The sequence below is a fragment of the Phaenicophaeus curvirostris genome, chromosome 6 (assembly GCF_032191515.1).
Source record: "Phaenicophaeus curvirostris isolate KB17595 chromosome 6, BPBGC_Pcur_1.0, whole genome shotgun sequence".
Classification (NCBI taxonomy): Eukaryota; Metazoa; Chordata; class Aves; order Cuculiformes; family Cuculidae; genus Phaenicophaeus; species Phaenicophaeus curvirostris.
In genome coordinates, this window is record NC_091397.1 from 56,668,435 (window position 1) to 56,681,200 (window position 12,766).

The following is a 12,766-nucleotide window of genomic DNA, read 5'->3' on the forward strand; positions in this document are numbered from 1 at the left end:
GCTGCTCTTTTTAATACAGAAATCAGAACAAAACTAAAGCTCTACCAAATTGTCTTGCAGACCCTGTCCAGAAGAATTTCAAATCCCTACTTGGAAACTCCTTCAAACAAGGTACCTGTCAAGCTTCTTTTTAATTCCATTTCGTCAAACAACATACTAGGTATCTTTTTGGTTCGGTTTAACCTGTTAATCATAGCTTTGAAGACACCTAAGAGTGTGGCTTGCAGTTAAATGTTGTTAACAAGTTTTAATTTGTGTGTGTTTGAAATTGTCTACTCCTGTTACTGAATCTGCAAACTGAATTGTTGTGAGTTCCCAGGAACACTGTCTTCCCAGCTGTTTAGGTGATTGCCATGCCACCATTTAGCTTAGTTTTACAATATTCGAGAGTTCTGTTTTTGCATCTCATGAGGTGTTACTGTCTCAGGAATGGTTGGACTCGATGATCTGGTGGGTCTTTTCCAACCTGGTGAGTCTATGATTCCAAACAAAAAATGATGAAAATGCAACATTATTTATTTTCAAGTTAGTTATTTGGTGTCTGATGTGTTTTGCTGGGATGGTGAGGAAACATTACAACAGAGGCCTGAGTTAGATTCCTCAGGAAGGATTAGTATCCAGAGTCCAGGCGGAACGTGGTTTTATGGAAGATGGCACTGGGTTCTGTTTTGAGGAAGCATCTGCAGTCTTGAGATGTAAGATAGGAAACAGATGTGAGGAAAGTCAGAGGAGAGCCCATTTTGAAAGACCACATCCCTCTTGGTATAGATGAACTGACCTGTAGCTATCAAAGGATATCTCCAAAGTTTCTGAACAAGAAGAAAAAGCTCTGAAACTGTGTATTGGTGTGTGTTAAGCTTGTATTAAATTATTTGGCTTGCATTAGATTATTTAACTAAAATACGTATGCAATAATGTTTAATTTAATTGTATTTGTGTGGTTTTGCAATGGTTAATACAGTCTTTGTGCTCCACCTGAGTAACACTTGTTTTCATTTGAACTTGTCTGTTCTTTGAAGGTAAAGATGTCAGTAAAATGCCTACTTTTCTAAGGCAGCAAGTGAAAAAGTAGGCTGGTTCATGGGGGCATCTGCAACCCATGATGCAGCTGGCAATGGGAGAAGTTGGGGTGCAGTTCCTGGGAAGCTTTCAGTGCTGGTTTGTTTTTAGCTGGGAAGAAGGCATTGCTCAGAGTGAGGGAGCAGGCAGTGGCAAGGCAATTTACTACAGCAGGAATAAATACCTGTTTGTCACAGTTTTCAATTTCTCTTCTCATTCAGATTTATGGAGAAAGTCCTTCCTGTGCTGGGAGAGCTCTCAGGAATATTTTTACCCTACAAGCATCTGACCTGATTAAAGACAGGGTGTACCTTACTGGCATTTGCAGGTAACCTGAGATCATTTGTTTTCGTCAACTGGATGGGTTTTATTTGGATTTGGTCCTGTTTTGACATGAAAGTCAGTTCTGAGAGTAAGATTTTGTATATTACTAAGAATCAAACAATTTTTTTCTAAAAAAAATTCTTTAAAATCTCATGTATTTTAACGTCTTTTATTATGTTACTTTGACAGCTGTCAGAAAGCAGCAGTAACCTGATTGTATGTCCATTAATTTAATTGCTTATGATTTCACATGCTATTGTTTTGTTGAAAAGAAAGAGTATTAAATTCAACTCTGATCTGGAGTTATAAAAGAGGTTAATTGTATTCCTAAGTTTTAGTTACACAATGATTTTGCATGTAATTTATGGAATATTTCTCTAATGAAGTGATTTCCCATTTGTATTGCATTACAGTGTAAATGCTTCCTCCTATTTTCAATTATGCCAAACTATGCAGGTCTTTATTCTAGCACCATTCATTCACGTCTGTATTTAGAAAAAGCCACAACTTCTTTTTTTTTTTTTTTTATGATTTAAAAAGAGAGGTTTACCAGTAATATGCAAGATGAATTACATCGTAAAGCAACACTCAAGGTCTTATGCATATATTGTGTAGCTATATAGCTTATGCTGATGCTTAGAAAGGAAACAAAATCCTGAGGCTGAAAGCTGGATTTTATTTGGCTTTTATGCATGTTTGGATGGCTGTTTGTACGCAGCACAAATTGATAAAAATATTACATATTGTAAAGAGTGCCACATAAATTAGGTATGTAACTCATCCAACGCGGGTTCCCTCATTGTAACTAGGGACTTCCCCTGAGACTTGCCAGAATAATTTATTCCCTTGAAATGAATAGGATTACAAAAATTAGTAATTGTGCCCTGCTGAACAAAAGGATTCACTTTTAATAGCTTTGAAAATAGTTGATTATAAAAGAGAATTTTTACATTAATGTAATGTAAGAAGTGATATTTTGTTTATTTTCAGGAAAAGCTGTGTTGGATCGGAGCTGGTAGACTGGCTTTTGGAGCAGTGCCCTTTTGTTAAGTGCAGATCTACAGCAGTCGGAGTGTGGCAGCTCCTCCTGGATATGGGCATTATATTATCAGGTCAGTCTTAATAATACTTCTAGCATGAGGGAGGCTATCAGTTTCTCCAGCATAGGATAAGAGTCACATTTTTAATGGGAGAAGATGGGAAGGAAAGAAAAAAATTGCAGATCGATCCATTTTTCTTGGCAGTTGTTTATTTTACTGTCTCTTTGGTATGCTCACCTCTGTGATCTTTCATTTCATATATACTAAAGATTAATCTCTTTTTTAAGCAATTTCCTTCCTTTTCCTTTTGCAGATGTGATTGTCCATTGCCAAGTTGCAGACAGTGTGCGTGTCTTTTCCAGCCTATTTTTTTCTACTGAAGCTCTTTTAGGTTTTTCAAAAGACAGCAGCTGTTTAGTCACTGCAGATCATGGCTTCGCCAGATGACTTCTCTAGCAATTAATGATTTCCTCTTCCTCTATGTTTTTCATAGTTTTAGATTACAATGGATTGAGAGAGGATTAAGCTCCTTGAGACGGTTGTGGTGCCAGGTTCTACCCTGTCTCTCCCTCCCCACCAGGTGCAGGAGTTTGGTCTATTTTATATGGTTAGTGATAATTACAATGCTAACCAGCGTCTGGAAATCTGATAGACTATGTTGTAGCTGGACTGCTTAGGTAGCTTAACTCAGAACATAACACACCCTGGGCTCTGCACTAAACACTTAACCTTCTTCCTTGTGGAAAGGTGAAGTGTTATGGAAGATCTCTGCTTATGTATGCCAGTGGAACACTTAAAGGTTTTCGTCTGCTCCAACTACACTGACAGCATGTCTGATCATGCAGCCAAAGCCGAAAGACTCTACAGCAGAAACTTGTGCTTTCAGCTTTGAACTCCGTCCTTTGACATCAGTTCAATCTTTATTATGCCAGGGAAGACAACAGCTGTTGAGTTGGCACATCATTTTATCCAGGTTTACTCTAAGATCCAGAAGCCATGAATTTGAGAAGCAGGTGGCTGCCCGTTGATGAATTTTGTTTACTAGCATTTGAACACTAATGAGAACAGATAAGAAGCTGATGGAAACTGAGGCTCAGATATCTGACAAGTGAAAGGCTTTTATCCCCTAATTCCAAACTGATTCACAAATTGAGTAAATACTCAGCAATCTTGATACTTGAATCTCAGGAGCTTGGAGATCTTCAAAGTGGGGTTTTAGGGTGGTCATGTTTGAATGCACTGAGTTAGTATGACAGGACAGGATTGTTTCTATGCTGAATTTACAATACTTTTGCACTGTCTGGTGGTGGAAGATTAAAGTCAAGTGCATTACAGAATGTGGTAAGGACATAGAACTTTATGCAGTAAGGTTTTAAAGGATAACTAATGTTATTTTTTTCTAATAGTGGACAGACAACTCTGTTTTCAAGACACTCACACTTTCTACCAGTTCTCAGCGGATGAATGTACCTATCTTTTCTGTGAATTTGAGAAAGAAGAGGGATGGAAGAATGGTGTGAAGCTCCTACTTCAACTACTGCCATTGACTCCCCCTAGAATTGACATGTGCAATCTGTAAGTGTGCATATGCAACATTTTTGTAACTTTCCCTGACTTTTTTTTAAGGTGACTGGCTTATAATGACACTGTTTACCCCCAAACCACTGTGCAAATGAATGAACTTTCTTCTCAGGATTGAGAAGTATTGTAGAGACGGCATTTTCTATGGTCTGCTTTGGGATTAACATCTGGAAAAGTCAGTGTGCCCAGATAAACAAGGGCACTTGGCTTGAGGTTTTTGGAATATTGCTGTTTTTAAACAGTACTTTTCTTCAGCTTGCTCTGTTACCTGGGAAAGTGGCTTTGTATTTTTGGGTCTATTCTTACATTTCGGAGATTTGGCATAAATTTGGCAGCAGGTGTACTGTGGAGCAGATTGTCTAGCAGATCAGATGTCCTTGTCCTGGGTCAGGATCGTCTGTCAGGTGGATAGAAAAGATGGATAGGAGTGTGGTAGCTTCAGTTGACTGTTTTTAGTTTGCTACTGCATATTTGTCTACGTGTACAGAGCGCTCTACTCTCACATTATTATTCCTTTTCCAGAATATGCCATTTAAGAGTTTTGCTTTCTATACAACTCCTCTTCCACCTGGCTCTTGCATGTTAATACACCCTCTGTGCTGATACAGCTGCGCTCTGAAAGTTGTTTATGTAGAGCAGCTAGAAGGAAACTGTGGTTATTTGTGCCACAGTGAGAGGCCAAAATATAGGAAAAAGGTGTCAGTGAAATGTCCAGAGGCTTGTGACCCCACATGCCTTTGCAAATCTGTAGGAGCTGGCCTGGATAGACAAATTGGATAAATTCTTTCATTATCTCGAGCATGAGGAAGCCTCAAACCTGGTACTTACACTATGGAGAATTATTACTCTGCCAGTAGTAGGATTTTTTCTCTTTGATGTCAAAGACAAAACTTTCTTCTGTAAGTATCTTCCTTCTCTGCTTATTAGATTTGTGAAACATTCTCTCAAATAAATGTCTGATGGAAATATTTTAAAGGAACACAAAGACCAAAGTCCCTGTAAGCTGCTGCAAGCCCTACTTTTTAAATTCAGGCATTCAGTCAGATTCTTACACGTGTTGAGCTGGTAGAAGCAGTTCAGTAATTTCTGTGCATGGCTCAGGGCAGAAATTTGATTCCTTCCCCTATTGTTGACTGCCCTCACCAAACAGAAATTGGCAGTTCTGGAGTGGGAATTCCCTTGAAAATTCATTTACTTGGTCAGCTTGAGTGAGTGTAGCTAAGTGAAAAGGAACCGAAATTGGGTAGAATAGAGGACTGAATGTGATCCTTTAAGCAGGTGACTCATATGGGAGAAAACCTTCAAATATTTTTGCAAATGTCTTCCAGCCTGGGCTGGTGCTAAGCAGTTTCTCTCCCTTAAATATCAGTGATTTCATCTTGATTTCAGTGGGAATTGGGATTTTCCTCACTATCACTGCAAATCAGGCCACTTTTCATAGTGGGGGATGGTATGATTGAGAGCTGCCCTGCAGAGAAGGACTTGGGGGTGCTGGTTGATGAGAAGCTCAACATGAGCTGGGAATGTGCATTCGCAGCCCAGAAGACCAATCGTATCCTGGGCTGTATCAAGAGAAGTGTGTCCAGCAGGTTGAGGGAGAAGATTCTGCCCCTCTGTTCCTCTCCTGTGAGACCCCACATGGAGTATTATGTCCAGTTCTGGAATCCTCTACATAAGAAGGAGATAGAGCTGTTGAAACAGATCCAGAGGAGGGCTGTAGAGTTGATTAGAGGGCTGGAGCACCTCCCATACGAGGACAGGCTGAGAGAGTTGGGGTTGTTCAGCCTGGAGAAGAGAAGGCGCAGAGGAGATCTTATAGAGACCTTCCAGTACCTGAAGGGGCTACAAGAAAGCTGGGGAGGGACTGTTTAGAAAGGCTTGTAGCGATAGGACTAGGGACAATGGATATAAACTGAAGAGGGGCAGATTTAGACTAGATGTAAGGAGGAATTTCTTCGCTATGAGAGTGGTGAGGACCTGGCACAGGTTTCCCAGGGAAGCTGTGGCTGCCCTGTCCCTGGAGGTGTTCAAGGCCAGGTTGGATGAGGCCTTGGGCAGCCTGAGCTAGTGGGAGATGTCCCTGCAGGGGAGGTGGAACTAGATGATCTTTAAGTTCCCTTCCAACCCAGTCTATTCTATGATTTTATGATACTGATGTGCTGTGTGAAGGATGCTAGGTGGGAAAATTGATTGAAGACTTTTTAAGTTCAAGCCAAAACTGTGTCCTGCATGCTGATCTTGGCCAGAGACTACCACTATTTTACAGTCTGCTTTGCTTTTTTATTGTTCCAGTGCAACTGTCATTTCTAGTGGAGGATGATACCTGTCATATGAATTGAACTATTATTCATTAATGTATATTTCCAGCTCCTTTCTGCCCACATTATTCAAATTTTAGTTGAAGTTGGATTTCTTTTGGGAATATTGTCACTGAAGAATTATTTTCTGGAGGTTTTACATGTCAGATTGTGTTAAAAAAATATATATTGAAGGAATTGAATTTTATGTAATGGTATACTCTCAAGGGAATGTGATATTAAAGGGAAAGGAGGCTTTTTCAGGTTCAAAACTCTTCGTGCTTGATGCAAATAATACATTGCTGAAATGCAATCTGAAAGGGAATAGATGTGATGAGGTGTTTGTTCAAGTTATCTGACCAGGTCAAATAAATCCATATATTCTTTTTCATGAAGGAAGAGGGCGATTCTATAAACTCTTCCTTGCAGTGTTTGTTTTTTCTCAAATGTATAACCTGTTTTGCATACCACTGGAAGCATAGTTTTTCTTGTAATTTAATATTTATTCATTTTTCTGTCTTAGTTTCTCATAGACTGTCAATGGTGTTAGTTCTTTATGTGTGTGTATATATATAAAATCGTACCTTATTTATTAGATTCCCTACTTTTGATGAAATCAGAAGCAAATGCCTGCTTGCACACCAAAAGGCAATGCTGGGTGACATCTGGTTGTCCAGGAGCCAGATAAGCTCTATCTTCTCCACAGCTGGTGTGTAGCAGCCTTGTGCTTGCCCAGACTGCTGGATGCATCAGTGGTCTCTGTGGAGCACCTTGGATCTGCTCTTTCAGAAGCAGTGTGCGCACCTGAGTGCTCAGTAGCAGCTCTGTGACTTCCTTCAGTGGCATTTCTGGAAACCTGAAACACACGTCCCTATCTGGACTTGCTGTACAGGTTTTTGATGGATTTGTATTTGTTTCTAGGTGGTATTAGTACTGGGAATAATACTATAGTAAATTCTACAATTAAAGTAGTGTTCTAAAGCTTGTGATGTGCTTACATGTCCTGAATAAGTGCTACCTTTTGACCTTGACAGATTCCCTTCATTAAATACCTGTCATGGGAAACAAGATGTGACATAGCAGATTTTTAGCAGCTTACACTAAACCGAAGGCCGACGTTATGTGTGTTCAGCAGGACTGAGCTCCTGTAAATGTTGTCAAATGAGATGGGACTGATGCAGGGGTCTCTAGGCATCATTTCATATCCTGTGATGATCACAGCCAATTCTGCTTGAATAGAAAAGAAGTGAATGTTCAAATAGCCTGAGAACAAAAGTTCTGTATCCAAATCTCTGCTATGGACTTCCTCACAGCCTGAGCAATCACTTAGGCTCTTATCCAGTGCCTCCCAAATTCTTTTCTAGTGACTGCAATGGCTTTGTATCAGGTGTTTGATCTTTGTGTACTTCTATTTCCTTCTTTGTTAAGGGGGTGTTTATAGCAACACCACTGGTAAACTCACTGAACGTTTCAGGAATGTGTTGGGTACTTCAGACCACTGAAATGTATCTCATAATATTTTAAAAACTTATTTGAAGAGATGTTAAAGGGGGATTTTTTTTCCTTTATCTCATATCGCTTGTTATTTTCCTTTTAAAATATTTCACACTATATTCCGTATCCTTTATCCTGAAATAATTTACATTTTATTAGTTTCAGAAAAGTAACTATTTTCATAAATAATTTGTTTTTATTGCAAATAGCTAGGATGAGATATTAATTTATTTACTGCTTTATGGAGCTCCAGGAAATCTTTTACTGAACTCAAACAGCACTCGGGTATCCATGGGACATTTATTAGCATTGTAGGTGGACTGTGAAGCCAACATAGAGACATATGTAATAGCTGACTACAATATTTAGTAGATTGATGGTTTCAGAAGGATTTGATGCTCATATGCTGATGAATACTGGGAGTATTTTTTAAATAGAAGATAGAGTGATAAAGGCCCAAGATGGAAATAGTTGTGCTATGTGCTGTTCTGGGTTTATGGATTGCACCTGTGCCTGCATCTACTGAGTTGCTATCTTTTGCCTTAAATTTAGAAGAACCAGGTCCTATCCTGGTTCTGAGAGATCACAGAAGAGATCACATGTGCAGGGAAACATAGACATCTAAAGAGGTCAGTTAATTTATTCTCATTCCAAATTGTAAAGAGAAAGACTGAATAAATCAGACTTTGTAAATGAAACTGCATTTATTTGTTTCTTTTGGGCTGTTTGTAACACAAAATATCACATCACATTTCTCTTTGAATAGAAAAGGCAGTTGTGAAAACAATTGTAGTTTCTAAACTGAATTACCATTTTGGTGTGACTGCTTGCCCTAGAATGAATGCATGTGTCATTCTGTGCTTTCTGACCTTAATTTTTTTAATCAGGGAAAGAAATTTTTGGACATGGGGTGTCAGAACCACAGTATACCAGCAGCATATTCCAGGCATGTTGTCAGCTCTCTCCTTAAGCATAGGAAGGAATATGAGCAATTAAATAATTTAGTCAAAGTTGGAAGCTTCTACTAATACCTAGGATTCATGTTTATTGCAGCAGCTGTAGTTTTGCATATCTTTTCAGTTTCCTGGCATTCCAAGCTTCTTGAAAACCGTGAAAAGTAAAGATCTTAAGGGCATTTTCTTTTTCTTCTTCCCATGGTAGTAACCCTGTTATATTGGTGTCTATTTTCTGATTGTCAGTAAGCCTTCTGAAAGGCCTGTAGATGTCATAGTGATGGGAATTAGACTTTTTTAAAGAAACCTTTATCCTATCCCATACTGTCCACAGCAGCTTTTGTGTGGCTTTTTTTCCATGTGGGTCAGACTTCTGTGACAGTTTCTAGAAGGGTTCTTCCTACACTGCCCTATTTTTGCAAAGATGCGTGAAGTCTGTCTTGTGAGTTACTGTCAAGACAAACTAATATTGTTCTCAGTCATTTTAGTTTGCTGATTTATGGCTCCTTATATAGTTTTTAATTTCAGATGTATTTTTAAAAAATATTAAATTTCATGTGTCAGCTAATGATTCTGAGGTTGTCTGCTTTTACCTATGTGAGCTTGCATTCCATAAAAGGTGCTGCTCCACACCTTAGCAAAGCTGGGTGTTGGCGGAGAGAGGAAAAACTCTTTTGTTCTGTTGGAATTTGTTTTTAGCAGAGCAAAATATGCATTCAAATAAGCAACTCTGAGTTAAGAGGGTCTTGCATTCTTCGTTTCTTCATCATATTTTTAAAGCTGAAGAATACTCTCCCTGTTTTACATTAGTTCAATCAAAAGAGTTCTTGACAGCAAGGGACAAAGGGTGTACTCTGTTGCTACTGACACAATTAATTATTGTCATGTTGCAGTCATCATTTTGATGCCAAATCTCAAAAGCATTAGTGCCTGTGGCTACATAGTTCCTTGCTTTCCAGGAATCAAAAGATGTTGAAACAGAATTAAAGCAATAATAAAATCTTATTTTTATTTTTTAAAGGCCTGATCAAAAAATAGAAGATACAGCAGAAACCAATGCTGAAATTCTTGCTCGTCTCACTTCTGCGGTAAGGTCACTACTTCAAAGTTTGTACAGGTCATGTTTGAAATATTGTCATACTTTGGATCCTTTCAAATTAAAGACTTGGTGTTAGTGAGCAGGTGTTTGTAATGCAAACTACTTTTTTTTTTTTTGTCTCTGAAAGGGGAAACTCTTCAGGGGGAAGCTCAGTGTGCCATTCCACAGCTTCTAAAATCAATCCAAGCGAGGACTGCTGCAGTCTGCTTTTTTTGTAGAAAAGGGCCCGGGGGTCGTGGTGGACAGAAGCTTGAACATAAGCCAGAAATATGCCCTCATGGCAAAGAAAGCCAGATACCTCCTGGGCTGTGTTATGGAGGATGATACCCTCCGTAAGGTTAAAGGAGGTGATCATTCCCCCTCTACTCAGCACTGATGTGACATTTCTGGAGTGCTGAATCCAGTTCTGGACTCTCATTGCAAGAGGTGTGTGACATACTGAAGTGTATCCTGTGAGTGACCATGAAGATGATCAGGAGTCTAGAGTATCTGACTTGCAAGGAGAAACTGAGAGATGAGCTTGGAGAACAGAAGGTACAGGGGGGATCTTATCAGTATGTATAAATACCTGATGTGAGAGAGTGGAGGAGATGGAGTCAGACTCTTCTCAGTGACATTTTGTGATGGAACAAGAAGCAATGGGCACAAACTGAAAGTCAAGAAATTCTACTTAAGCATTAGAAAAACTTTTTACTGTGGGGTTGATAGAATGGTAGAACAGGTTGCCTAGGGAGGTGATGGATTTTCCACCCTTGGAGATATTCAGAACTCAACTGGACATAGTTCTTAGCTGACCCCCTTCTAAGTAGGGGGGTGGATCCAGTGACCTCCAGAGGTGTCTTCCTACTTCAGCCGTTCTTTGGCTGTATGGTTCTATGAACGTTACACCTAAATCATGGTATCAGCAAAACATGGATTTAATGCTGGTTCTGTTTTGGGCACAAGAGGAAGTGCAGAAATGAAAATGGACCAATTAGAGTGAAGTTGTGAAAAAGGAATGAAGATAAGAGCTACTTTAAACAAAGTGAATTAATTACTTTCTTGAAATTGCTGAAAAATAAAAGGGAAGGAGAATTTGTGCTAATTTGATGAAGACAATCGTCTTTACAAAAGATCTCTCGTAAATGTTTTTGGAAACCTGATGTTTCTGTACGCTCAACACTTTATGCAAAAAATAATTTTAAATGTATGAGATCATAAAATTTTGTGTATTAAGTTCCGTGTTTTATCTACATTTTTTCCTGGTTTCTGAAAATTAATGGAGGCCTAAGAATGTCAGTGTTCCATAGGTAGAAAAACATAGAATACTATATGGAAAGCTGTATCTTTTAAAAGCCCCATGAAGCTACCAGCTCTATAAAACATTGCCAGCATTCCTCAAAAACTTTGCCTCTCAGAACCTAGAAGAATAGTGTTTTTTCATCAGTTAAGAAAGGGAAAGCATTCACCAAAGTGACTTTGTGATTTTAAAAACTGGATCTAATTGTTACTGGATATGCTTGAGAAAAATGTATATCCTTAAACATGTGAGTAATAGTTCAGAGCGCTTCACATCTAGCTTGCAGGGTCAAACCTCTGAACTCCAGCCTAAGTGATTTCAGCAGCAGGGCACATGAATGGGCTTTTTTTTAAATGAACCATTTTATTGCTGTAGCTAACTAGCTAAAGAAAAATTAGGCATCTCCAGATGGCCTGAGACCCGTCTATTGCCATGGTGGTGTCAAAAAGACTGATCTTTTCTCCTACATTTTCTGATTTTTCACAAAACTATACAGACTCTCTATAATGGTTTTCTAGTCTAACCCCTGGAGGAAAGGCCTGAGACCAAAGCAGAGTCTGACAAATATTAACAGCTGAGCATGAACTTCTCTGTCAGAAAAGACCCTGGAACATAATCTGGAATATTGATTTTCCTCCAGTTAGAGTGGGATCTAAAATACTTGCTGAGAGTTTGTGGAGAGTCTTTGTGTCCCAAGGGAATTTGATCCCTCAGCTTGGACTGCGCAGCAGAGGGCTGGACTCGCCAGGCTACGGGTTCTCAATTTTTTAAAATTTTTTTGCTGTCATCTTCAGGATATGTTTGGAAATAAAAATTCCTGTGAGCAGGAGCTGGAAACCAAAGGTGAAGGTCTTAGCCACTACTGGAAATTTGTTCATACTGTCTTGGACTTTGGCTCACTGAATGTTTACATGTTTTGTACAGAATCAAATCACTCTTTCTTGAAGCATTCATAATTCAAAATGCTGTTCATAATACTCTTCAGACTAGTGCTTCAGAAGTGAACTCCTACCCCCTTATTTCCAATCCAGCACTAAAGATGTCAAGAGATTAGAGCTGACCTTTTTGCACGTTTCCAGGTCTGGAGTATCAAATCTTATTGGCTTGATTCTACCACCATCTCTTCTACCTTTCCATTTGCTTTTCTTGTAATGAAATAAAACATTCTATGTCAAGTCAGAAAGATGCTTCTTCTTTTCTTTTTGGGGTATTAAATTCCCAAATTTTCAAACCTAAAATGATTGTGAAGATCCAGCAGTGTTGGAGGAGTCTGTGTGCCTAAAATATAAATTGCTGTCTTAGCGTGTGAAAGTGCAGAAAAAAACTGTAAGCACACATGCATGTAAGGCCTAATTATATATTTCTACAACTCTATAAACTCTATAACTCTTTTTAGCTGTTTCAGAGAGTGGAACTCTCCTCACCTAAATATAAGTGGCCATATGGCAGGTGTCTACATCTGAGCTATCTTCCCCAGGCACTCCTTACAGTCAGGGAGTGGAAATAGGAGCATTTAGGATGCTGAATATATGATTTGTTTTGGAAGCCTGCGTTAGGGGAAAAAACCAATCATACCTTAGGCTCTGCTGGTAAGGTATTTACTCACTGTGAAGGGGTTATAGAGTAACTAGCACAAACAC

At 39.0% G+C, this 12,766-nt stretch overlaps 1 protein-coding gene across 5 annotated transcripts in view; it reads left to right on the forward strand.

Moving 5' to 3' along the window:
* The window catches only part of RAPGEF5 (Rap guanine nucleotide exchange factor 5), a 156,459-nt gene that overhangs the window by 24,905 nt on the left and 118,788 nt on the right, over positions 1 to 12,766 (forward strand). For all 5 annotated transcript variants that reach the window (XM_069860298.1, XM_069860299.1, XM_069860302.1 and 2 more), the window contains exons 2-6: positions 61 to 111; positions 1,281 to 1,387; positions 2,374 to 2,495; positions 3,830 to 3,998; positions 9,770 to 9,836. In XM_069860298.1, the coding sequence (XP_069716399.1) occupies positions 61 to 111; positions 1,281 to 1,387; positions 2,374 to 2,495; positions 3,830 to 3,998; positions 9,770 to 9,836 (516 nt within the window). The remainder of the gene's footprint in view (positions 1 to 60; positions 112 to 1,280; positions 1,388 to 2,373; positions 2,496 to 3,829; positions 3,999 to 9,769; positions 9,837 to 12,766) is intronic.